The sequence below is a fragment of the Gavialis gangeticus genome, unplaced genomic scaffold (genome assembly GCF_001723915.1).
Source record: "Gavialis gangeticus isolate Ggan-Ray unplaced genomic scaffold, GavGan_comp1, whole genome shotgun sequence".
NCBI lineage: Eukaryota > Metazoa > Chordata > Crocodylia > Gavialidae > Gavialis > Gavialis gangeticus.
In genome coordinates, this window is record NW_017728994.1 from 74,045,402 (window position 1) to 74,071,720 (window position 26,319).

General features: G+C 41.4%; 1 protein-coding gene across 1 annotated transcript in view; it reads left to right on the forward strand.

The window, feature by feature from the left end:
• Positions 1-26,319, forward strand: part of GLRX3 (glutaredoxin 3) — a 50,172-nt gene that overhangs the window by 5,216 nt on the left and 18,637 nt on the right. The window contains exons 2-6 of the mRNA XM_019503010.1: positions 11,188-11,296; positions 14,271-14,345; positions 14,982-15,183; positions 23,523-23,695; positions 23,860-23,921. Coding sequence (XP_019358555.1) covers positions 11,188-11,296; positions 14,271-14,345; positions 14,982-15,183; positions 23,523-23,695; positions 23,860-23,921 — 621 coding nt within the window. The remainder of the gene's footprint in view (positions 1-11,187; positions 11,297-14,270; positions 14,346-14,981; positions 15,184-23,522; positions 23,696-23,859; positions 23,922-26,319) is intronic.

Sequence of the window (26,319 nt, forward strand, 5' to 3'; positions counted from 1 at the left end):
TGTTTGCTAGCTCCAGCCCTACCCCTACCCCCCGGTCACTGGCTGAGGGGAGGCCCGAGGGCGGGCGGGACCGGGGCCTACTGCTCCCCCGGCGCGGTGGTGGGGATAGTGCGGGGTGTGGGGCGCTCAGCGCTTCTGTGGCGACACAGAAGCGACGCCTGTCGGTGCTACCCTCCCCCCAGTGCCGAGTTTGGCCTCCTGAGGCCTGTAGTTCATGAGCAGCGGGGCTCGAGGCCCCTGCCGCGGGGAGTGGGCACGGGGCAGCCTCACGTGGGAGCTGGAAGGGCCGGTTTTGTTCCCTGCTCCACTCTGGGGCAGGTCCCTTCCTCGTGCTTCACGCCCCACCTGCTCCGCCGCACCTGCCTTTCCTTGAAAGTGCAGTCGGACCAACCCCTGGAGCGACTTGGCTGCTGTAGGAGACTGAAATCCTTTTCGAACCCACTTTAAGTTGATTGTTTTGCTTGGTTTCTTTATTTTTCTGAGTGTTTTTTTTTTTTATTTGAGATTTTGCATCCACGTGTGGGGCTACAGCATTGGGATGGCAGCGCTTGGGAGGGGATGCTCTTGTTTTTAAGAAGTTCTGTTTTTTTAAAATAATGGAAGCATTTGCATCCTTTTTACAGACAGGTATTTTTAAAGCCCTGGTATGTAAACTTGGGGTCCAATGGGTTCCTGGTGCTGCTTTAGTTTTTGAGGAGTTGTTGGGGATTTCTGGGAGGGGGAAGTAAAAGTGCTGCTGGTTTGTGCATGTGGACTCACAGTGCGATTGCTATGGAGTGACGTACCCTGGATTTTATTCTCTAGGAAGCTTCCTCCGTAATAAGGAGCAAAGACATGATCAGTTTGTCTGGGCTGACTTCCTGCAGTAATTGGGCATATGACTGGTACCCAGTTGCACCTCATTTTCTGAAGGAGACTTTTATGTCCGAGTGCAGTGACTTAAATTTGGCAAGGCGGTGCATGGTGTTCCCACTCCACTTTTCCTAAGGAGCGAAGCTGATTTATTCCATAGAAAATGAGTTGTGCCTGTACCCAGTATTTATATTAGTGAACACATAAAGTTAATGACAAAATGAGGCTGTATCTATTCATACAGTCAGTGGGCCTAGTACAGTTGTATTCATGAACCAGAGACTCAAACAAGTTTCATCTCCTCTTCCTAAGCTCTATGAGAAATTTGCTGGACGTTTTTAAAATGGACACTTTCTGTTCAAACAAGGTTGTGTGTCTCTGTGTAATACTGTTGTGGGGGGAATGGGGGGTTGTGTTCCTTAAAACAACTTGTATTTATTAAGCATTGTAGAATGGACCACATCTTCCTTCAGTTTGTTTCTGGGGCATAGACAGACAGAGAGTAGGAGCAATTTTACAAATCAAGTTCGATACACCTCATCATAAGAGATGTTTCCCTGACCCAGAAAAGGGGAGAGGGTCTAAAACAGCACCTCTGTACAGGTCTGTGGTCCAACCAGTGTAGCATTCAATTGTCAGTTGAGAAATTAAATGTGAAAAGAACTAGAGAAACAGGTGCTGAACAAAGGTAACTAATCTTCTTACTAACCATAACTGAAGAGGTCTTTAAAATATATTTAATCTTTTAATAATTGGAAGTGCCAAGCCTTGATCTTGCATTGAGATCCTTTGATGTGGTCCAACGTTACCATGCGTACAGTGAAACCCAATCAAGCATTGGAAAGTTAGGCCTTGCCCATGGCTGGAGGAGGGAACTTTTTGTATATTTCTAACTTCAGCTTGTGAAAAATCCCAGTAGACTACTCAGGTACTTAAAGTTAAGTTTGTGCTCATGTGCTTTGCTGAAAAATAGAAGTAGTTTAACGTTAATTGAGATTCATTGAATCTGAGCTATACTTATTTATTATTACCTTATTGGGCCCCTATAACTATTGGCATGGTATAGGTGATTTTTCCGAGGTGCCTTAAGAGTAGAGGCTGTTTCATGAACCTTTCATGGTGAATCAAATAATTAAATACTTACTTGGTAACTTTTTTGGCAACATATAGCCAATGAGATGGTTTCTAAAATTAGAAGTTTAAATGGATGGCTGAAATTGTTCACCTCATTCCCAAATCCTACACATCAGAGTATTGGCCGGTGGGAGGTGCAGGTTGTGTGTGTGTGTCTTTAAATTTTTTAGATTTTTGAGAGCACAGGACTTGCACACTTTTCTTACTGAAACTTCTTCCTTCTGCTGACTTTTTCTGTGGGGCTGCGTGTACCTTAATTATTATCTGAGCTTTAAAGGGAGACTGGACGCACACCTTGCTGGGGTTATTTGACTACAGAAGTCTTTTCTGTCCAGAGTAGTGGGGCTGGACCCAATGATCTCATTAGGCCTTTTCCAGCCCCACTGCTCTTTTAACCCCTAAACTTCTGTGAATCATATTTGTAAGATTAGCAGAATTGATTTTACTAGTTTTCTCACCTTTAAGGTGTTAGTGTCACTTGTTTTGTTATCTAGGTTGCTTAAATTAATTTTAGATCATGTACATTAAAGAGTATGTAGCTTCTTCTTTGGCTCCTCTTGCATGAATAATTCCTTTCTCTTTAATAAATCTTTTCAACAGAGGAGTTAACATAAAAATATCCAGAACCTCTTTAACTCTGAGAAAAAAAGAAAGTGGGCTAAGTCTTAATTATACTGTTGATTGTGGGGTTTTGGGCTGTTTGATATTTCTTAATATCTTTGTTTCAAAAAAGTCTGGAAATTAAGTAGTCTAATGGAGTAGATTGGGTGGTAAACTTATTGTGTGTGTACAGTTGTAGTAGTAACTCATGGAATGGAATAACCATAAACTTTGTATTTTTAAAATTTTTCCAAAGGATATTTTGGTTTCAGAGCTGCAGAAACTTAGCAGTGATAAATTGATAATATAGGTATTAAATCTTCTAAAATTCCCCATGAATTCTAATTTTGATCAAGACGGTGGTTCAGGAAGGTAATAGCGTATACAGACAGTTATTATTAACTTGTATCATTTTCTTGGTTTGTAAATATTTAAGAGCTTATTTTAGCATGTATAGTGCATATAATAAGCAAACATAAAAAGATAACCTATAGAAGTAGGAATCATGATGTTTTCAATGCTTTATTTGGAGAACAGTTCTTTATCATTCAGTAAACTGGAATCAATAAAATGAAATTCACTTCAGCTTATGATTTTATATTTTAGTTTTCTCTGAAACAAAACTTCCACTTGATAAAGCTTTGTCTGGGTGAGCAGGACTGTGTATTTGGCCATAGGTAGATAACTAGGAGATTCATAGGGAATGTCTAGTGTATACTTTTATATCATCTCTGCTGCCAATTAAACTAGCACCTGTGATGTAAACTAAAAAGCAAGAACAACACTAATAAAAAATAATACTAGAACTAATACCCATGACGTATTTCACATTTTATTATTTTTTCTTAATGAGAAAAAGAATCCGAGAAGGGCAAAGACAAATGTAATAAGTTTTCACATTAACTAATCATTTATAGATAAGCTAACGTATGTCCTGCCTTGGGCCTGTTCTTTACTTTGTCTAAGATTAACTTCCTGCCAGTTGACTGTCCTGTGTTTTCCAGTGTTTTGAATTACTGTAGGTTGCCATTTTCTCAGGCTTTACTAAAACTCTTCAGAACCTGAGAAGGTGGCTTAACTGTAACACTGGTTAAAGTAGACTATTATGTAAATGATTCATAGTAAAGTAGGAGGTTGATGGTGCTCTTTTTTCATTTTATTTTCATTAAACCCATGTTGTTATAAAATAAAACAAATTGCAGTGATATGGTATAGTCAAGGGCAGTCTTATCAAATAAGTGGTGTTCTAGTCAAAGGGGCCAGAATTACTCAACCATGTGGTTCTTACTCCTGTACTACTTATGAGATGACATTCATCTGATAAGATGTACCCCTACCATACTGATTAATTTAAATTGGACACATGGGAAATGCTGCTTGGCAGCTAGGGAAAAGAGTGAATTCTCTCTTGTGCTTGACTAGTGAAAAAGAGAGTGTATCAGATTATTAAATAGTCCTTTGAGCCTAATGCATATCTAGCTAGATTGTTCCTTACATCTTTTTTCCTTTGATTATTTTCTACACAGTGAATTAAAGGGCGCACTCTCTCTCTCTCTCTTTTTTTTTTTTTTTCCTTCCCTTTACTTTCTCAGGCCCTGGGGTTTCTTATAATCTGAAAACGTGCATTGTGCCGTTGCAAATATAGACTACGGCAACTGCATTGTTAATCTTGTTTTCTAGAAATACATTATGGAAATTTAATAGATTAGAACAAACTTATGTAACATACAGTTGTATTAAGTTTGGGGAAAAAGGATCACTTAATTATTTTGTTTAGTAATATTTCTGCTTTGGGTGTAAGGTCATGAGGGCGTAGCTTTCTAATCTGTTTTCTGGGTTCACCATATCCTTAACTTTAAATGTTTGTACTTCTGCTGAGCACATGGTTGAGCACCCAGATGAACTGCGTGGACTGCATTGATTCTCTTGTGTCTTTGTGTAGACTTGAGGGTCATTCTATACAGTCAGGTCAAGATTGATGTCTTGTTCAGATTTGATTATAATAAGTTTGCATATTGGAGGCTGGTGGTATAGAGCTTAAGCTGCCTTTTTATAGCTCTGTGTTTGAGTTTGTTCTTTGTTCTGGGCTTGTGCTGAAAGTTGCCCCTTAACAACCAAGCTGTATGTATGGGTAGTCGTAAGTGACTAGCTACATCAGTGCCACTGGCTATGGAAGTTGGTCAGAGAGTCATCTAGGCTTGGGCCGACCTTTGACTTTCTGTACATTATATTCTAATCTAAGCATATTGACTGTTAACAGAGTAGCAGTAGCAAGAACTGTTCTGCAGTTTTTTTCAATCATTGTAGGTCTTTATAATAATTCATTATACTTCTTTCATGTAGCAATATTTGTGTATTACAAAATAAAAATGGAAATTGGACAATAATTTATAACTGCATGCTGTTTAGTATGCTTTGTTTTTATAACTTGCACAGAACTGAGAGATATCAGTTACAGGACTTGGGTTTCTAGGATATATCTCAATGTTTAAGTCTTTCAAATTTGATATCAAAAGTGTTTCTGAAGGAGGAAGACCTTAATAACTTGGGTAATATTGCAGAACTGTCTGTAAAGAGTTTAGAACTAATCCTGTGTAAACTGGACTATCAGCAAATAACACCCCAGAAATACTCACTTATGCACCTCAAAAAAAATATGAGAGCTAAGTTTAGCATAAGAAAATTCATATTGGAGTAGGTCTGAGTATCGGTATTGGATGCAGGTTCCCAATGCCCCTCTCTTGGGCAGGAAGGGGAAGCTGAAAGAGGAAGGTAGAATTCAGAAATCCTGCCAGTAGCACCAGCCAGAGAAGTAGTGCCTGAGCAGCTCTTCTTTAAAGGAAGAGGCAAAAACTGATGTGGACAGGTCTGGAATAATTAGCCTGTAGAAGAAATTTGCACATAGATTTCTTTATGCTTTGAAACATGAGAGTTTGTATCCCTTCTTTTTAAAAATTTAATAGCTAACAACTGGATGCTTTTCATTGTTCATGTAAATTACCATGCTTTTTCAAACCTGCCAAAATTTTAGCCTGAAAGTTGCTGCCCAGAGTTCCCAAGGTAACTTCATCATCTTATGTACAGGGAGAAATGAAGCTTTCACTTTTGTTTTCTCCTTGTATATGAAGAAGGGTCAACTTGCCTGACTTGTTTTCTCTATCGTATACCTTATTTTGTATGCTGCTTTTGTCCCTTCTTATTTGTTGCCTCCCAAAGGGTATGTCTACATAGAAAATTGCAGGTGGGATTGGAGCCAGAATAGGTGTACTTGCACCAGCTTTCATCTAGCTAGCCAAGGGTAAAAATAGCAATAAAGATGTAGCAGCACAAACCTCAGCCTCAGCTAGCAAAGGGTATATCTTTGTCTCTGGAGGCCTTGTTTTGTGGTTGCTAGCTTTTGCTGATGCTGCAGCCACCTGTACTGCAATGGCACCTTCATTTTGTAGTGTAGACATACCACAGAAAGGAATTAGCACTGTGGATTACATTGCCTCTTGCTGAAATGCAGTTCTTCTCCTGCAGGGGGAAGAGTGGTTCTGTGTGAGTTTGACTTATTCACTGTAGGATTGATTCTATTAACAAATAAAAAAAATTAAAGGCTATATTCATCAATTTTAAGTGGAGTTTGCACCAGTGTAACTCTTCTTAACTCTTTAAACATGCTTTTGGGGATGACTTGGTCTGCACAATCTTTGTTAGCTGAGGGAGAGTGAGGAAGGGAACATGAAAGGAAAAGAAACTGGGCTGAAGCTGAGAATCAGAAAAGCATCTTTGTGGCAGGAAGTCACTTACATTTGTCCGTAAGGGCTTTCCTGAATTAATGATTTGCAAGGCTGACTCTTGGAGAAAAGATCATCGTTGTGTTAAGTGATGTTGTATAGAATTACAAAACCTGAGAAATATACCAATATTAGGATTTTTTTCTAGAGCAGAACCACAGTTGATCATCACACAGTGAAAGAAAACAATCCTAATAGAAAGCATAGAATCACTACAGAAAGTTGGCAAGGATTTTTTGTGATATCTTTTATTGAACCAACTGTATACTGTTAGGTAAACTTTTGGGCAGTTGATGCTTGAAAGCTTGTCCAAAGACTCTCCCAGCTGTACAGTTGGTCCAGTAAAGGATATCACAACCTCTTTACCTCTTGTACATTTTTCTGGACCATCATAACTGTATCTAAACCTATAGCAGAAAGTTGTGAATTCAGAATTTATTCACAGTCACAAAACTGTGGTGGTGCCTTGTGGTCAGGTAACAAACAGTGTTGCATAAGCAGTGTTGTCCATGATAAAAAAGCACCAATCGACTGATTTACTATAAACAGAAGAAAATAGCTATGCTTTAGAAGGTACTTAGTTTTGCTTTCCTTTAATAGAAGGCAGCATGTTACTAGGGGAAAACAAGCTTTTCTTTTCAAAGCTCTTATAATATAACAAGTTTTACTTTAATTTTTATTTTTGCTTCCAGTTTACTTCCTAAAGCCAAATGTATTGTCACTGCAGTTATTAATGCATTTTATTTCTTTCTGGTTGAGGTGCTTACATTCAAATGGATGGGTTTTCTGTTTGGCTGTAGCATAATGATTTTTAAATACTGCATCTGATCAATTCAAAAATTTCAGGGAATGTTCTAGGTATCAGTTGACAGAACTTTGTTGATGTAGGTAGGGAAGGGAAATGGTAGATGCTGAGTAATGGTAGAGTTGTGGTAACTTGTTCTTTGAAGGTACAGATGACCTGGGGTCTGGGTTTTTTGTGTATAGAAAAACACGTATTTTCCCCATTGAAGGAACAAACTGTGGGAAAACACGGGTTTCCCTTTGCAGGCTGGCAGCCTTCCAGTCTGCAAGGAGCTGCGTGGGACTGGTGGAAGTATGAGGAGAGTGACTGGAGGCAGGCGGCACTGGCTTAAACATAGAGGGCAGCCTGGGCGATAGTGATCATGAAACCGTTACGTTCATAGTCTGTCATAAGGCAGACAAATGGAATAGCAGGCTTGAAGTTTTGGACTTCAAAACTGTAAACTTCAGCAAGCTCAGGTCACTAGTAGGGAATGTTCTGAGGGGCCAGGGACCAAAGGCAAAAGGAGTGCATGAAGAGTGGTCATTCCTAAAGGACATGATCCTTGAAGCACAAAGGAAGTCCATTCCCATGTGGAGGAAATGTAGCAAAAGGGCTGGGAAGTCCTCTTGGCTAAACAGGAAAATCATGGTCCTCTTAAGAAAGAAGAAAGAGTCAATGGAAGCTAGGGGTAGCTGCCAAGGAGGACTGTATAACTATGGCCTGCACTTGTAGGGATCAGCTTAGAAAAGCTAAGGCAGCATCTAAACTAAAATTAGCAATGGGGATCAAGAACAACAAGAAGTCATAGTTTCATAGTTGGTAGGGTCAGAAGGGACCTGAGCAGATCATCAAGTCTGACCCCCTGCCATAGGCAGGAAAGAGTACTGGGGTCAAACAACCCTGGCAAGGTGTCTGTCTAGCCTCCTTTGGAAGACCCCCAGGGTAGGAGCGAGCACCACTTCCCTTTGAAGTTGGTTCCAGATCCTAGCCGCCCTGACTGTGAAATAGTGCCTCCTGATATTTAGCCTGAATCTACTCTCCGTCAACTTATGGCTGTTATTCCTTGTTACTCCCAGTAGTGCTCAGGAGAACAGGGACTCTCCCATTGCCTGCTGGTCTCCCTTGGCCAGTTTACAGACAACCACCAGATACCCTCTCAGCCTTCTCTTGTGGAGGCTGAACAGGTTCAGGTCCCGTAGCCTCTTCTCATAGGGCTTGCCCTGCTGCCCCCTGATCATGTGAGTGGCCCTCATCTGGACCCTCTCGATATTGTCCACATCCCTCCTGAAGTGCGGCGCCCAGAACTGGACACAGTCCTCCAACTGCGGCCTGACCAATGTCATATAGAGGGGGAGGATCACCTCCTTGGACATGCTTGTGATGCATCTGTGGATACATGACAAGGTGTGGCTAGCCTTCCTCACTGCGTCCCCACATTGGCGGCCCACGTTCTTGTGAGCAAATTGGAAGACTGTGGGCTTAACTGTGAGACTGTCAGGTGGGTAGGAAGCTGGCTGTGGGTTGGGACACAGAGAGTTCTAACGAACAGATCTGTGTCATCTTGGCGGGAAGTGGCCAGTAGTGTCCCACAAGAGTAGGTGGTTGGCCCAGTGCTATTCAACATCTTCATCAATGATTTGAATGTGGGAGTGAAGAGCTCACTGGCCATGTTCGCAGACGACACCAAGTTATGGGGGAGCGTGGTCACTCTTAAGGATAGGCTACAGATACAGGTGGACCTAGACAGGCTTTCAGGTTGGGCAGACTAGAACCAGATGAAGTTCAACGTTGAGAAATGTAAAGTGTTCCAGATGGGGAGGAACAATCCCTTACACACCTACAGGGCTGGCAATACCAATGTGACCTGCACTACAAATGAAAGGGACCTGGGGATAATAATTGACCACAGTATGAACATGAGCTGTCAGTGTGACACTGTAGCCAGCAGGGCCAACAATACCCTGGCATGCAGCTTAGCAGTACATCAGAGGTGTACATCAAGGGCTCGGTGAATAACTGTTCACCAGGGCACCCTTGGGGAAAACTAGGAGTAATGGTCACAAGCTCCTGGAATGCCGTTTTAGGCTCAACATTACGAAAAACTACTTCACAACTAGGGTGTCCAGACAGTGGAATAAGCTCCCTCCAGAGTTGATGCAGTTGCCTACCCTGGAAATCTTCAAGAGGAGACTAGATGGGTACCTTCCTAGAGTCACCTGACCCTAGTTGTCTTTTTTGCTTTGTGCAGGGGGCTGGACCCGATGATCTTCCAAGGTCCCTTCCAGTCTTATAATATATGAATCTGTGCATATACACTTTCACACAGCTCTGTGCGGTTGCCAGTGGTGCCCACCTGCTAGTGCCTGTCCCTCTAGTGGAGGTGGGCACCTTTATGGTCAGGCTGGCGGCTTTGGAGGCAGGGTGGTTGGGGGACATTGCCAGGAAGGGTGCCATGGCCAGGCCATCTGGCTCAGTGTGGGGGGTGCACAGGTGTTGCCTCCAACCCTCACTGGGGCCGGACTGGCTCCACTGCTGCCCGCATAAGCTGGAGCTGCCACCGTGCTCTGGCTCAGGCAGGATGGGACCTGGAGCCCCTCGCCCTCCTCCTGCTGCCCGCAGCGTGGCCAAGCTAGAGCTGCGCTTTGCTCCATGCTGCTGCTGTGGAGCATGGTGCTGGTCCTCCCTGCCATGCCCCAGCCCTGCCAGTGGCATGGGGGTAGCGTGTGGTGCCCTAGTTGCTGCTGCTTGTAGCTTCCCACAGGGTGTGCTTGCTTGTACCCAATGCTGGGGGCCATCTGTGCAGGCCGCTGTATTGTAGTTCACACGGGACTTGGCAGGGTGGGGGTAGTTGAGGCAGGGCTAGAGGGGACAGGGGACTGTGGGTTGGAAGTTAGGGCTACCACCAGGGTGGTGGGGGGCTGCGGTTTGGGAGTGAGGGGCACTAGCAGGGTCAGGGGGCTGTGTGGCATGGCAGCTGGACATGTGTCTTGGTGAGGGAAGGGGGCAGGGGGAGCTCTGGTTTTCCATGGTAAACCAAAGTCAAATGCCAAAATATATAGGTATTTAAAATTTTATTTTATTTTAATGATTGAGGTACTGGTAGGCTTCCAAATTGCTTTAAAATCGTAACTATATCAGTAAAACATTGTTCAACTGATAGCCATTATATTTAGTGTTTTTCAGTTTAATTGTGGAAAACCTTGGATTTTTGTTTTTTTAACCAGGGATTTTAGGATTTTTTAATCAGATAATTTGCTGTTTTTAAACCAAGAAAACCAGGATCCCTGCTAATGACAGAAATTAACACATTTCAGCCTAAGGCCATCCCTCATTTTAGCTCTTTTCTCAGTTGTTTTGAAAAGGATTCTGTCTTCCAGAGAGTAAAGAAATAATAGTGGTGGGAGGGCATGGGGAAAGGAGGGTCCTTGGTTGTCAGGGGGCCACACAGATCCTTTGCATGGTATGGAAACTGGATGAGAGGTGCACAGACAGGAATCTGTTAAATGTGATATGCCTCATCCTTCCCTCTGGAGAATAACTAAGATTGCTAAGCTTTTTGCATGCTTCAGTTGTTGTCTCAACTTTGTGTGGGATGTTACTTTGCTGCTGCCAAATTTGATTGTGGCAGATGTCAAGGTTCTTCCAATTCTGATTTAACTTCACCCCTTTTTATGTCGCATAGTTGCCAGTTGAATGTGTTTTCCAGCATATATCTTGGTTAATAATTCCTGTAAAAATGTTAAGTGGGGAAAACTTTGTAATTTTGTTCTTTTATATGCTTGGTTTTTACAGTCCCTTTGCTGTGTGACCGACTGATGTGATTCTGTTTTCTGTAAATTGTAATAATCTTAGAATGGGTAGTTTAAGCTATAAGGATTATTGTTTTTCTGAGCTAATCAGTAGTGTTTCATTGTTCCATTATAATTAACCATACTTTTCTAGTCATTGGGGCTTCACTTTTTCAATATCAAAGTACCATCTGTAAAAATAACCTGCATTTATTAGAAGTCTTGCTGTGTTTCTCTTTTGTTATAGATCCCTTGTAGTTGTCCATTTTTGGGCACCATGGGCTCCTCAGTGCATCCAGATGAACAATGTCATGTCTGAACTAGCCAAGGAACACGTGCAAGTTACCTTTGTGAAGGTAAGATGTTATTTCCAGTTAGTAAAGGCTATTTTGAAGGTATCAAAGACGAGCTAAAGGAAACAACTCCAAAGCTTGCAGAAACAGTTATTTTTGCAATAGCTTCTGGTGTCTAGAAATAAGAAATACTTATACTGCCTTGAATCCTAAGGTTATTACAGCTTAAAAGTATTGTCAAAATACTTTGGGTGAAGTTTTTGTTCTCAATCACTTTAGAAAGCTTGATATTGCAGATTAAAATAACAAATTGTATTTTCCTGCTTTTTTTTTAACTATAATATCCCTTCTCCGTGTTGATTCGTTTAGCAAAAAGGATTTTAGGTTTGTCCACAAATTGATGCAACTTGGATGACTCAGCCCTCAAGTACTGTAACTAGCTGTATTGTTCAGGCCTGATCTTTATATCCCAGGGATTTGAGATTAAAATGCCAGTGCTGCTCTTAAGGTTTGCTAGAGCTTTCATTCATTTCAGCAGTGTTGCTGGTTGGGCAAGATGATCTTCTCAGGATTCGTTTAGATGCATTAGTTGCTTTCCTATCTGTTATTAAGGATGAACAATAATCTTCACTGAGTTTACAGAAAGATGAATTTAATTCTTTGTGCTATGTCATTTTAGTATGCTATACTGAGCAGCAGTAAGCAAATGAGATGCAGTATTTCTGTGCGATCATCTGCATATCCCAGTAAGAGAACAAATATGAAAAAAAAAATGCACTAGATCTACATGGTGTTCATTTTAAAACAACTTTTTCTCGTTAATGAGACACTTTTGTGATTATCAGGGCAGGGAGTAATGGAATAACCAGCTGTGTGTATGTGCTTTAATTTGATTTCTTACAGCCTTTATGTTTTTTGGGTTTTTTTTAATGATTCATCTCACAGTTCGGCCTTTGCTTTTGTAAAGCAGAAAGATGGATCTGATTTTAAGTGTATTAATTTACAAAACCTGTTCAATTAGACGGTCTTGAAAGACTGTTTCCTTTTCAAAATGTTGAAAATGTTTCGTGTTGCCTATGTTGTACTGCTGCTCTAGCCTATAGTAGGCCAAAAAATCTTCAATCCAAACTGCTTAGTTGTTGTGCAGACTTGACTGAAATATATATATTTTTAATATTATGTTTCTGTTTACTGGACAGTACACTGCAGAATAAAATTCTAACACCGGGCCTGTAAATGCATCCCAATTATGATACAAAAGCACCAGAGCATTCTGCCAAAGCGATAAAGTATCAACAGCTTTGAATAAGTCTTTTACTTCAATTTTTGGGTTCCCTCATGGGAATAAATACAGTATTTTCATAGCTAAAATGATAGAACTTTGATCCGTATTCAGGAATAGCTAAGTCTGGGGATCCAGTTATGCCTGGTAACAATTTGACAAATCTACCAGCTATTTCAGGTAGCTAGCCATGAATAACGTTTCTGAATTGTACAGTGTCATAATGGTTTTAAAATCTATTTGTCATTGAATGGATAACCCTGTATAAATTCAAAACATAATAATCGTGAAGAGTCTTTTAAAATATGATTTTAAAAGAATAAATTACCTGCGGCATTTTAGTGTAGTCTTAGACTAGTAATGTTAAGGCGATAATCTTATTTTTAACCAAAGAAGTATAAAAATAACTTTTATAAAATAAAACATGCCGTGTCTGAAGGAACTTCAAAGTGGAATGACATGTGCAGGTAGTTAGGAAATAATCTTTCAGAATTAAAAACAAACAACCCCTCCCCTCAGTATCTTTCCTGTAACAATCTTTTAGATGCTTGAAAGGGAATTGATAAATAAAGTATATTGACAGTGTTTGATTCTCAGTTGACTCTGATAGATTGTTGTGGTATGGGACTTGGGATAGACTCAGAATTCATGGTCATATTTTGGTGCTTCTGGGCTAAATATGAAGCCTTCCAGATAAGGGAAACAGCAGCCTTATAGTTGGAACAAACCAAAGCCTATTTTTTCCAATGATACTTAAAGGTCCAAATTTTCAGTGCATCAAAAGCTGTAAATGAGGAGAACAAAGAAGGCTGGCATTTCTTGAAAATTTCTAATATTTGGGTGGGAGCCTTCCTTGGCTTCCGCATGCTTGTTGTAAACTGTACAGTTTGCAGACAGATGAGTTTGAAAAGTTTCATGTATCTGTAAATGTACAATGATCAAGCATCTTTGTTTTCCGTTAGTGTGATCCTAATACTGTTATCCCTTTGTTTTTTATCCTTGTACCACTCTAACATTGGTGTTATTGAAAAATATCGTAAAACAATAACTTCCCTCACTAAAGTCAGCTTCTATGACTTGAATCTCTGTTCTGGGCATTGATGAATAGCAGTGCTTATTTTCATGGTAAATAATCACTTCAGAATTTCAAAATACAGTTTTGAAGGAAAAATAGGTTACAGGACTGATAGTCTAACAAGCTTTCTACTTAGTAGTCAGCAGCCTAGCAGGAGTTAAAAGTAAAATTTAGTAGACATCAATAGTTTATTGAAGAAATACTCCTTTTTGCTTCATAATTTGCAGAAGGCTGCAAATGTCAGTCATGATGTACTGCCTCTCGAAATTAGTCAATAGAGCAAACAGCAAGAATTGCTGTGGGCAGAAAATAAGCACTGTAATCATGACATAACTGGGGTCAATGATTTATGGATTTCAATATAGTAGTAGCTGCATATGATTGAAAATTTACTAGGTCACTAGTGCACCAAAAATTTTATTCACAGCCTCCAGGCATCTTTTGAAATGTGCAACAAAATAAAAACCTATGAACCTGTTTTGACACTGTGCAGGCTCAGTGGATGACATGCCAGCCCAGTGAGTCTCATTTAAATGCAAATGTGTCACAAACTTTTGCATCAAACTCCTTTTTAAAACACACAAAATGCCTAGAAGAATGTTATAGCCAGGATTGACATGCACAATCAAACTTGAAAGAAGATTATGAAAATAAAACCATGTTTTCTCTGACTTCTTAAGCTGGAAGCTGAAGCTGTGCCTGAAGTATCTGAAAAATATGAAATTAGTTCTGTTCCAACATTCTTGTTTTTTAAGGTAAGAGAAAATGGATTGCATATTATTTGCATGAAAGTGCCTCGGTCCAGGAGAGTAGTTCTTGTAATTATCTTTCTACTGTTTTCAGTATGAGATGACAGAAGTCAATCTTGCTAACGTGAATTCAGTATCTTTTTTACTGATAGATTTAAAATGGTCAGCCTACAGAAGTGATACTAAAATTAATGTTTAATATTTTAGAATCCCCTTTAAATGTCTTGGGATTTATAGAAAGCTTATATTATACCTGAGATGCAAGAATGTACTTGGTATTGGGTCAAATATGGTTAATGATTCAGCCATGGTTCATTGTAATGCTAGATAATTCAGATGGAATAAGCAAGTAATGATCTTGAGGAAATGACAAGTGTTTGTTTTCTAGAATTCTTCAGAATCTTTTTGCAATTTTTTTTTTTTAAACCAAGTGACTGAACTTTTGCCCAGTGCAGGCACTGTACCGTGGCCAAAAATTCATTTAGTTTGTGACATTTATGTTCATACTAAAGACCAGCAGGATGGTCAATGCACTAAGCCACCTTATCTGTTATATATAGATACTCTACTAAATTGTTTTTAGTAGTTCAAAAGACAGTGTATGAAGCTAATGCTTTTGAGCTATTTTCTTGGCTTCTTTAGAATTCTCAGAAAATTGACAGGTTAGATGGTGCCCATGCCCCAGAGCTGACCAAAAAAGTCCAGCGCCATGCATCCAGCAGTTCTATTACCATTGGATCTAATGATAATGTGAAAGAAGATCTTAATGTGCGTCTAAAGAAATTGATCAATGCTGCACCGTGCATGCTGTTTATGAAAGGATCTCCACAAGAGCCTCGCTGTGGTAAGAACTTTGCTTAATATAGCTTAATGTCTTGCTTAATGTATTGGGCTTCTTCTACATTTATTTAGAGCGATATTGTGGTATACATCATTACAAGAGTATCTGTTTAAGCACATTAAATAACCTTATTTTCTTAACACTCGTATAAGGCTGGATGTTCCCTATCTGTATATGAGAATAATAATGGAGGCACAGAGAAAGATTTAAATGACTTATTCAAGAAGACTTATTGTTAGAGCTTAGAATGCTCTGATTTCCCGAGTGCCTAAGATAAGGCTGTTCTCCTGTTTTTCAATTATGCATCACAAACTTAAAATGACTTCCAAGGCAGAAGAGGACAGACTTGCTGGAAGACTTGAATGTTGTCTTGAAAAAGTATGCCTTGACACATACTTTGGGATATTAAGAGGTGACCAATGAAACCTCCCATTGCCATTCATCAGTATAACAGTGATGCTAGAATCTATATCATGTCATCTTTGAAAAGCAAGAGGTGGATGTACTACTTAGAGATCTACAAGTAGACCAAACCATGCCTGGGTGGACATCATCATGGGTATCCCTAAACTTGGAGGATACAACTTCTCATAAGTTTTGTCTTATACTGTACCTTGTAAAACTGTAGGGGTGGCTGCTCTGGGATCTTTAGGGTGCATTTTTCTAATAACCTTTGTCCACCTCTTGTGTGTATGTTCCTTGGTCAAAATGGTATCCACATTGGACAGCTTATAACATTTTTAGACCTTTTTTCTTATTACAAATATAACAACTGCTTTGTCTGTCCTGCCTTTCCTTATCCATGTTTGTATGTGTGTCCTATCAATATACTTTGTGCTTCAGGCATGTCCTGTCAAGCCAGCTTGACAAATTGGTAGCTTTAAGTCAAGGTGTATTTTGGTAGGTGAAGAAATGATCAGGGTTTTTTTTTCTTATCTTATTCCCACTTTCTTTAATGTAATTAGTTTTTACATAAATGTGAGGCGTTCAGGTATGTTGGAAGAGTTAAAACACACGTGTGCTTCAGACAAATCAGAAGGCACTGCATGGATGTCAGCTGCCCCTTAAGCAATTGTAAACATGTTTTTCAGCCCACTTCTTGCTGATCTGCACATGTTAAACAGAATATATGACTAGACAGTTCTCATCACTGCCCATATACCTTGTGTTTCTCTTCTATTCCAGCACCATGCTGGCAACCAGCAGCACAACAATTTTCCAAGGCTGTTCATTATCTTTTTTGGAATAGAATCATTCTCTGCTTTTTTGGGGTATGTCTTTGCTTGGAGTGGGCCACATTTGATTGCTAGCTTACTTCTGCTGGGCATCCTACTTGTCATCACTTATTCCATTGGTAGCAGCAGAAGTACACATTCATCTACTATCTTAACTTGGCATTTTTGAGATGAAAGTAAGGTGGACTGCAGGCTGTTACTTCGGTGTGAAAAAACAGCACCCCCCCCAAATGCAACACAGGCCCACAGGTCTAACAAGTAGGGAAGAGCATGAAAACATCTTGCCATCTCCAGGCAAAGTTAAAACACTGGAATAGCCCAAGGGAATGGAATTCTAAAATTGGAGGCAGTGATGTTTTATCACTGTTGCCATGGCAACAAGACACTACAATTTTCCTAATAAAATCAGTCCTTTAACTCTTTTTCTTATAGTTTACACCTTGCTTATACTTACCTGTGATGAAGGACAAAGGTGTTAGCTTCAGTTTTAAGTGAAAGTTTACTTAATCTGTGTAAGAGGCCAATAATTTTGAGACGTGACGTGCATAAAGATTCTTTATGCTTGTCACATCTCAGGGATAAAAAGCTTGAGGTCAGGGTTTCTGAAGCCAGTTATTGAACACAAAATAAGTTGTAGTCGCTGCTGTTTATTGAACTCATTCTTTCCATCCATGCTTTTGGGGCAGATGGGTCGTGAAGATACCCATCCTCATTGCAACTTTTGTGTTAACTTTCTTCTTATTCAGGCATTTGCAGATTTAAAAACCTCCATGTAGAGTATGATAGAAACTTTGTACTGTGGTATCAACACATGTGGTAATATTGATTAAGGTTTTTATAAAAGCACTGAATTTTTATTTGGCTCCCTAGGCCATGTTCAGATGAGCAACCACGTGCCTATTGTGGTATCTCAAAGCAGTTTGAGATGCTGCAAGAGCACTCTGGGAATGGAAAAATGTTGGGCTCTAATTTTGATGCTGGGAAATCCCGGTATCAAATAAACATGCTGGGAAAAAGCTGGGTAGGAGATTAGCTCTAGGTAGGAGAGGCTGCAACCAGAGGCTGGGTCTTCCAAAGAGATGCACTAGCATCCGACCGTACCATCTCTGTCTGTCCCCTTCCCCTGCTTCTCCAGCATGCTGCCTCAGTGTGCTGGTGCAAATAGGAGCGGGCAAGCCTGCAGCAGTGGCTCAGACCCAGGTGCCGTCCCACATAAATAGGGACGTGGGGGTAGGGGGCGGGGAATGTTCAGGAGGGGTGAGTCCCTCATCCGGCCCCCCTGCACAGCCCACAGTGCCCTTGCTCGCCCTCCACTTCCTTCCCAGGAGCAGCAGTGGTTAGGGGCACTCATGTCCTTTCCTGGCAGAGACCCCTAGTGGTGTTGGGCCACCTCAGACTGGCAGCTGCACATGGTGCTGGCCTGGCCTGGCCCACATGCCCTTGAACAGAACCAGGCGAGCTCCTGCTGTCGCCCATGGCTTCTGACACCATGGGCAGAAGCTGTGTGCCTATGGACCTGGCTGGGTGTTGTCTGCATGGAGCTGGCCTGGCCTGATGGTGTACGGCCCTGCATGGAGGCCAGGTCCTGACTTGGCCTGAGGGTGTGTGGCTTCTGTTTGCAGTGCCGAGAGCTGCGGATGACAGGAGCTGTCCCGGTTTTGTCCAAGGGCACGTGGGCTGGGCTGGTGATGTGCAGCTGCTGGCCTGAGGCAGCCCTATGATGCTGGGGGTTGTGGGTATGAGTGACCTGATGGCTGCTGCTGCTTCTGCTGCTGTGGGGGTGCTGTAGGCTGTGTGGGAGGGGGGACGGCCCCTCTCAAGCAGTCCCTCCTTCCACCTCCACACCACTCCAGCTCCCCCACAAACCCCATACTCTCCCCTCTGCCTCCCCTACATCTCATACCCTGCATGTCCAGCTGCCAGACAGGACAGGACCTGCTGGTGGGAGCTGTGGCTCCACTGGAGCCCTGCCCCATGCCCACACTGGTGCTGGGACATGGGGCCCTGGCCTGTGGGGGCTCCTGGTCCCAGGAACCACTTGGGGGTGTGATGGGCTGTGGGTAGGAGTGGAGGTGGCAGCAGGGGTGTGTGTGTGTGTTAGAGATGGGGCTTGGGGTAAGAGAGTCTGCCAGAACCAGGCTTAGAGCTCTGTCATAGAGCAGCCTGGCTCAGAATGGCAGAGGCTTGCTCTGCCTAGTCCCTGAGCCCCAGTTGAAGGCTTCCCAGGAATGGCATGGGGATTGCTGGGGCCTGGACTCAAGAAGCAGAACAGTAACGGTTGGCACTGCTCAGAGCCACAAAGCAGCAGGTGGGACAGCTGCAGCTGGACTCCGTGTCCTGATGCTAGCTAGGATGGAGCTGCTGCCAGGTGGGAGCTAGTGGGGGCAGGCAAGGGCTGTGGGTCAGGAGTGAAGGACACTGGCAGGGCTATGGGTTGGGAGTGGGGGGCAGGGCACTGGCATCCCAGTGCTGCTCAGGACCCCACATCCTGGTGATTGAAGGGGGCAGGGGCAGCTCCAGTTTTTCTGTGATAAAAATACCAAAAGCAAGTGCCAAAGTGTATAGATATTTAGAATTCATTTTAGGATGATGGTAGTGGCACTGGTAGGCTTCAGTTGCTTTAAATTGCTTTAAACTTGTAAATACATCAATAAAACGTTGCTGAACTGATTTCTATATATAGTGGTGTTTCATTTTAATCATGAAAGAACATGGATTTTGGGTATTTTAATCGGAGAACTTACAGTTTTTAAATTGGGAACTCCAGGATCCCTGCTGGTGAAGCAGGTGGTGGGACCTGGGCAGAGGAGCCTGCCCAGGGTTAGCACCGGGAACCTAGCTGGAGGGCAGGCGAGGTGGCTGACCACCTGGCCATTTGGGGCCAGGAGGGACATGTTCCGACTGTTCAAAGTGGGCCACCACAAGGAGCGCATCTTCTGGGTGATGGTTGTCCAGATGGCAGAGCGGGGGCACCGGAAGACATGGCTGCAGTTCTGCCGGAAGGCCAACTGTGCAGCCACAGCCCACGGCAGCTGGCTCAGAGGTGCAAGCAGCTCTGCTACGGTGCCTGTATCAGAGCCAAGGTGGCTGTGCAGTCACTGTCTGGGTCTGGAAGGCATGCAGCCATGGGGCCTCAGGTCCAAGGGGCAATTGCTGTTGCAGGTGGCAGCAGATCACAGACAGGTAGCAGCCTCCACTGCCAAACTGCTGCAGTGGGTATAGAGTGCAGGGGTCACTCTAGGTTAGGGCTGCTTCAGCAGTCCAGCTGGCACCAGGGGCTCGTGTCCCTAGATACTAAGTGGCCGGGCCTCAGAAGCTGCTAAGTGCAAGTAGCCCTGAGTTGCTCTCCAGGGCAGAATTCTATACCGCCCTGGCCAGCACAGGTGCTGGCCTCAGCCTCTACCTCCCCCTGGGTGAAGATCTGGGAGGAGCTGGCAGAATCAGTTTGCCCCAAGTGGCACAATTTGTCCCACACCAAAGTGCATGTGTTCAGGCACCGGTGCTGAGGCACAAATCTCCTGCTTAAATTTGTGCTGCTGCAAATGCAGATATCTGGATGTGCACCTGGAGTCTTAGACGCCTTTGTCTACCTGTCAGTTTTCCTATGGCATGTGCTTCTGTCATCCTGCTACTCACGAGTACAGTTCGATAGTTCTTCTACCTATTTGTCTGTTAAGAGGTTTTATAAGACAGAGAAGTAGAAGGTAACTTGGATGATTGTAAGGAATGGCAATGTCACTAATGTCCATAGAGACCACTGGAGCAAAAGCTTTATCACTGTAGAAAAAAATGGAAGTCTATAATGATTCTGGCATTGTAGATCATTGGTGACTGGTCCTGCACAGAGCAGTGGTGGGGGAACTGATGACTTCCAGGTCATGTGGGGATCTCTCTCTGAGGGAAAAATAAGGGGAGGGAAGGGAATCAGGGACTTCTTGTGGGTTTTTTTTTTTTTAACCAAATTTTTTTCTTCTCTTGCAAGTGTTCTTTCTTTTTTTTAACAAAGCCTGTTGTCAGCTAGAATCAAAATCTGTTGAGAGAATATTTCCTTAATGAGGAAAATAGGCATACATTTTCAGAGGGAAAAGAAATATTGTGTAAGTTGTCAGAGATGCAACTGAAAATCTTAAATATGAAAGAATCTTAAATAATTTCAAGCTCTGATGCATGTTTAATGGTAAAGATGATTGGGAACGTAGTCTGTCTGGTGCAACTACCAGACTCGCAATGCCTGAATGCAGCTGATTAGTGTTGTGGAACCCAGTCCTATGTTGGGGTATAGGAACTTCACTGGGAACGCAGCTAAGCATAGCGTGAAGTGAAATCTATCTTCTTGGCTTTCGTTTACTGGCTATTGAATCGTGTTTCTATAAGTTGTGTTGTTTCAACAAATTGTTCTTTAACTTTATTTATTTGCTTGTTTCATTGGGATCATAATTTTCTTTAGTTTCTCATTAGAGTTGTGGAATGTAGAGTGGGTTTTAAGGGTGACTGGATATTCACGCAAAACATTTTGTTCACAGTTTAATTATTCTCTGTAATGCATGTGTAGCATTCCTTCAGAAATACAACCTAAATCTTTTGTTATGAAAGTAAAGCTATACTGATACTTTATCTGTGAGTATAACACTTCCAGCCTGCTACTTTAACCCTTAAAAATGAAACGCAACCAATCAATCTTTCTAGTCTGCATGTAATTGCCTACAGCGAAAGTAAAGCTTTTGCTCAGTCTCTTACAGTAGAAATGAGTTAATATATTGGCAACAGAATAACCATCAGCAATCAGCCTTTAGCTGTTTACTAATGAACTCCCAGATGAATGAAAGATTTCAGAATTCGTGTTTTACTCCAGGCTGTACATGAACTTAACACTTCAGTTGTAGGAAGAAAAGCAACTTAGATGCCATACATATAAATACTAGTACCTCATATCTCAATAAATTGCAGGTCATGAAAACAGCAGGAGCTGTAGTGCAATTCCGTATTTCAAAAACTAATAGGAGCCCTTAAGTTGAAATCAAGCAAAAGTTATTCTTATATGGTACACCTTTGCATTTTAAAAATAATCTTTATTTCATTGCGTATATTAAACATCTAAGAATTGTTTCAGGTTTTCTTTTTTTCTCTTTTATAGAATGTTTTTATTTGCCCACATAATATTGGGGAGGGGTTTTTTTTTTTTTTTTAAGAGAGTTGGGAAACAGTAAGGAAGGGTAAATCCAAAATGGTACTGGCTTCTGTTACATTTATACAGTGCTTTAAGTATATGGGGGTCATTCCTGCAGCCATATTCATCTTATTGATGGGACATGGAAGGAATGTATGTAAAGCTATTACTGCAGATGTGTAAGTAAGTTCTCTAATTTTAAGTCATGGCCTATGCCATTAAGTGGCGATCCAAAGCCTTGCAAAAGATTGCTCTGACTCCAGGATCTCTCCCCCACCTCCCTTCTGGTTATTTCTGAAGCTCTCAAAGCCTCAGGATGGCAGTCACAAAGCAAATGATGGGGGTTGTAGAAAAACAATTGGATTAAGCATCTAGACTTGTTCACAGGTTCTACAGATCATCTCCTGGCTTTGTCCTGCCACACAAGATATGGATTGCACCAAAGTACTTCAGAACCTCACAAGGTTACCTACCATTGCCTGTTACACAGGACAGTTTTGATAGGTGACAGAAGATACGGCCTCTCTAGTAAACTGCTGCCGTTTAAGATTCTCCTCTGGAAGAACAGCCTTTATTTGTACTATGCTTGTAGAAGCCAGGAAGTAGATAATACTCTTGAATGCCAACCCCTAATGATGTTTTTCATTTTACCACACAAAAGGAAAGCCAAATCAAATGTCCAACTTGGCCACTTATTTATCTTTGAAATAATAGGTTGAGTGTTTCTTTGGAATGGAAATATGAGTGATAAAATTGTCCTGCAGCGTTTGTAACTACGTGTAGCTATGGCCTGGACACACAAAATGATTCATTAAAAATAATGACTTTTGTTTAAAAGTCAAATAGAAAAAGGTCTAAAAAAATCAAACATAGTTTTCAGTTTTAATAAATTACAGTGGTTCTGGCAATTATGACATAGGGTCACTCTTTTAAATGATTCTTTAAAGAATCATTTGTTATAGGTAAGTTCCATTAACTCCTGTAAAAAGGGTGTGCAATTCCTGGTATACTTTTTTTTGGTAAGTTAACTACTACTTCTAAAAAATATATATACCCTAATAAAAAAAAAAAAGAAATGTTTCAGCTTTTTCTTTTTTCCAAGGTAGGCTACATAATAGATTTATAAAATATGGATGTTTTCACTCTAATGTCCAGTACTTAATGTCCTAATGAGAAAGTATTGTCAGAAAAGTACATAACGAAAATGTGTCACAAAAGGATAATAAAGTTATAGTACATAATAAAGTGTCACAAGTGCAGTAAAATAATATTATGTACTCTTGTGAACATAAATAGTTTAAAAAATGGGACTGTCAAGTTGTGACGTGGGAAGGGGTACGCTGTCAAAGCAATGGAGGTTGAAACTTGGTCATAATAAGGTCATTTTCAGAGTCAAAATACTGCCACCACAATGGGCTTGAATAATAGTTGCAGTGCTCTTTAGTTTGTCAATGTCAACTATTGTGGTTGTGGGGTGAGATCAACAGTAGCCAGAGGGAGAAAACAAGGGAAGCAGCAGAAGTGTGTTGGTGAGGTTAGGGAAGCAGGGAGGAAGATGCTGAAGAAAGGAGGCCTTTCAAGAGACTGAACATGGAAATTTATTTCTCTAGTTTAACTGCATGATTAGCCAACAGAATGTAGTGAGCTGAGATTACTCACTTTTTCTTTTCACAGGCAGGCTTCAGGACTTAACAAGCGGTATAACACTTACTGAGGTTTTAAAACCTCTGTAATATAACCAGGTTTATCCATTTTCTCCCTGTGCTACTTGGCAATATTAACATAGTTGAAGAAAAAAATGAAACATCAAAACCTTTTGAAAAGAGGTTGCATGGAATATTTGTAATATCTTTTTGACTTGAGTAAAATTTGTTACATATAGGAGCATTTTGTTTAAATAGTTATAATTTATCTCTTGCTCTTGTCCTTTGTATCTGCAGGTTTCAGCAGACAAATGGTGGAGATTCTGAACAAACATAATGTTCTGTTTAGCAGTTTTGATATTTTTTCTGATGAAGAAGTACGACAAGGACTGAAAACATATTCCAACTGGCCTACTTATCCTCAGTTGTACGTAGCTGGAGATCTCATAGGTGGACTGGATATTGTTAAGGTTAGGTCTGTCTGTTTGTCTATACATGTGCACACACAAACTTTTGTATATATATAGTGTGTGTGTGTAAATTATATAATATATATACAATTATATAGCACTTGTGAGTAAAACACTTTCTAAATCTCAACATTTTCTGTTTTTGCTCCCCCCGCCCCGCCCAGGAACTTGAGGCTTCTGGAGAACTGGACACAATTTTTCCCAAGGCACAAAAATTGGAGGACAAGTATGACACCTTATGTCTATTTTAGCAGCATATAAGAAATTTTAGTTTTAAGGGTTGCATCCATATTCTTTATCTGAATCGCACCAAGAATTAGCTTTTAAGAAAATCACATAACAGAAGATCCTTTATAGAACTTTCCACATTATAACTATGAAAGTGACTTTTCCCCTGATTTGAACTTTATTTGTTGTAGACTTGATTAATGATGTCACTAGAGAATGATTATGTTGGTTTGGTCCATTCTTCACTTTTTTTGGTCTTTCCTGTTGTCATTACATACTTAGTGATCTATTCTCAGTTTTCAGTCCATGAATTTGGCTTGGTGTTTAGAAGTCAATTGGACCATCTTAAGCCTTTCAATTTGACACTGTTTAAATTGGGCTGCAGCACTGGGATGGGTAACCAGACAAATCATGTGTGCCAGATGCATGAAGAGTCTTTCTGTAATAGTAGGGACTAGCAAGTATCAGCAGTTTTCTTTTCCTTTTATAAGAACTGTGCAGTTCAGGCAAGAGTGAGGGTGCTGAATTTTGAAGGGTTACAAGGCAAATACTGAAACATAGATACCAGTCATGGTCTGAATCTAGTGACTAGCAATCCATAAAGCTGTGAAAATAACTGGTCCTCATCCTTGATGCATTGAACCACTCAACAAGCACTGAATGCAAACAACCACAAGGTGTTAAGCTGCATAATTTAAATACAGAAGTTGTAGATGAGTGCATGTCCCTTGATTTGCTATGAGCTTTTTGCCTCTATATTTTTACTTATACAGTGACGTAGTACTTTTTTTTTTTTTGCAAATCTTATTTAGACTTAAGTTTTGCTTTTGTGTTATTCACTGGGGATAACCATATTCCTATGTGCAAAGGTCAGTCTCCCCAATGATTCATTTACAGTGCCAGGATTTATAGTTTGTATTATTTTGTGTGTAAGAAGTAGTATATGAAAATTATTGATAGGAAAATGCACAGTACATTTGGGAAAACGAGATATTATAGTAAAATAGAATCAGAATGTGAAGCATTATGTTTTGGAAAGTATGCAGATAACCATGGTAAACCAATTTGTGACTCTAAGGATGGAAGCTATGGGGTTCTAAACATCCTTGAGAGTAAACAGGCTTCCAGTTTCCATTTGGGGGGGAAAAACAATTCCAGACAGCAGTCTACCTGGAACTAAGTTTATGTATCTTGTGGAAGAAGGGTTTAGACTCCTCTGCTGAGACCTGAACCACTGGCTCCAAGGGTACTGAATATTTTGAAACCTGGTGTTTAGACTACTGAACCATTCCCTACAGCAGAGCTGCTGGTAATAAATAAAACCCTTCTCAGTTATTTCCTTTAAGTCTGATTCAGTTTGTAAAAGATGATTTTTTTTCTCTGTTTTTCTCCTCTTCAGCTTGCCAGCCTGGATCATTTCTAATTTGTTTCATCCAGTATGTGCATAACTTTCTGTAAATCAGGATTTGTTTAGATGGATGTCTCCCTAAACAAGTTGCAAAATCTTTTAAACCAGGATTTGAAATTTCCACTAATTCTGACAATAATGTAACGTGTACAATTGTCTATTTCCTGTACACGCTTGTCTTAGAGCTCCTCTTCAAAAAAGTAAAACTAGAAGTTTTAGAGCTAGTCCAATATGTTGTCTGATGAAAAACATTGCTCATTTTACAGCAGTTGTTGTTGCCCAGTTTAATTTTCATCTTTCCATTGATAGTTTCATAGTTAGTAGGGTCAGAAGGGACCTGAGCAGATCATCAAGTCCCACCCCCTGCCATGGCATGAAAGAGTACTGGGGTCAAACGACCCCACAGCAAGGTGATTGTCAAGCCTCGTCTTAAAGACCCCCCAGGGTAGGAGCCAGCATCCCTTCGCTTGCAAGTTGGTTCCAGATCCTTGCTGCCCTGACAGTGAAGTAGCGCCTCCTGATGTCTAGTCTGAATCTACCCTCTGCCAGCTTGTGACTGTTATTTCTAGTCGCTCCTGGTAGTGCTTGGGGGAACAGGGACTCTCCCAATGCCTGCTGGTCCCCTCTGACCAGTTTGTAACAGACCACTAGATCCCCCCTCAGCCTTCTCTTATGGAGGCTGAACAGGTTCAGGTCCCATAGCCTGTCCTCGTAGTGCCTGCCCTGCTGCCCCCTGATCATGCGAGTGGCCCTCCTCTGGACCCTCTCCATGCTGTCCACATCCCTCTTGAAGTGCGGCGTCCAGAACTGGAAGCAGTACTTCAGCTGCGGCCTGACCAGTGCCACATAGAGGGGGAGTATCACCTCCCTGGACCTGCTTGAGATGCATCTGTGGATACATGACAAGGTGCGGTTGGCCTTCCTGACTGCATCCCCACACTGCCTGCCCATGTTCATCTCGGCATCAGCGATGACTCCAAGATCCTTT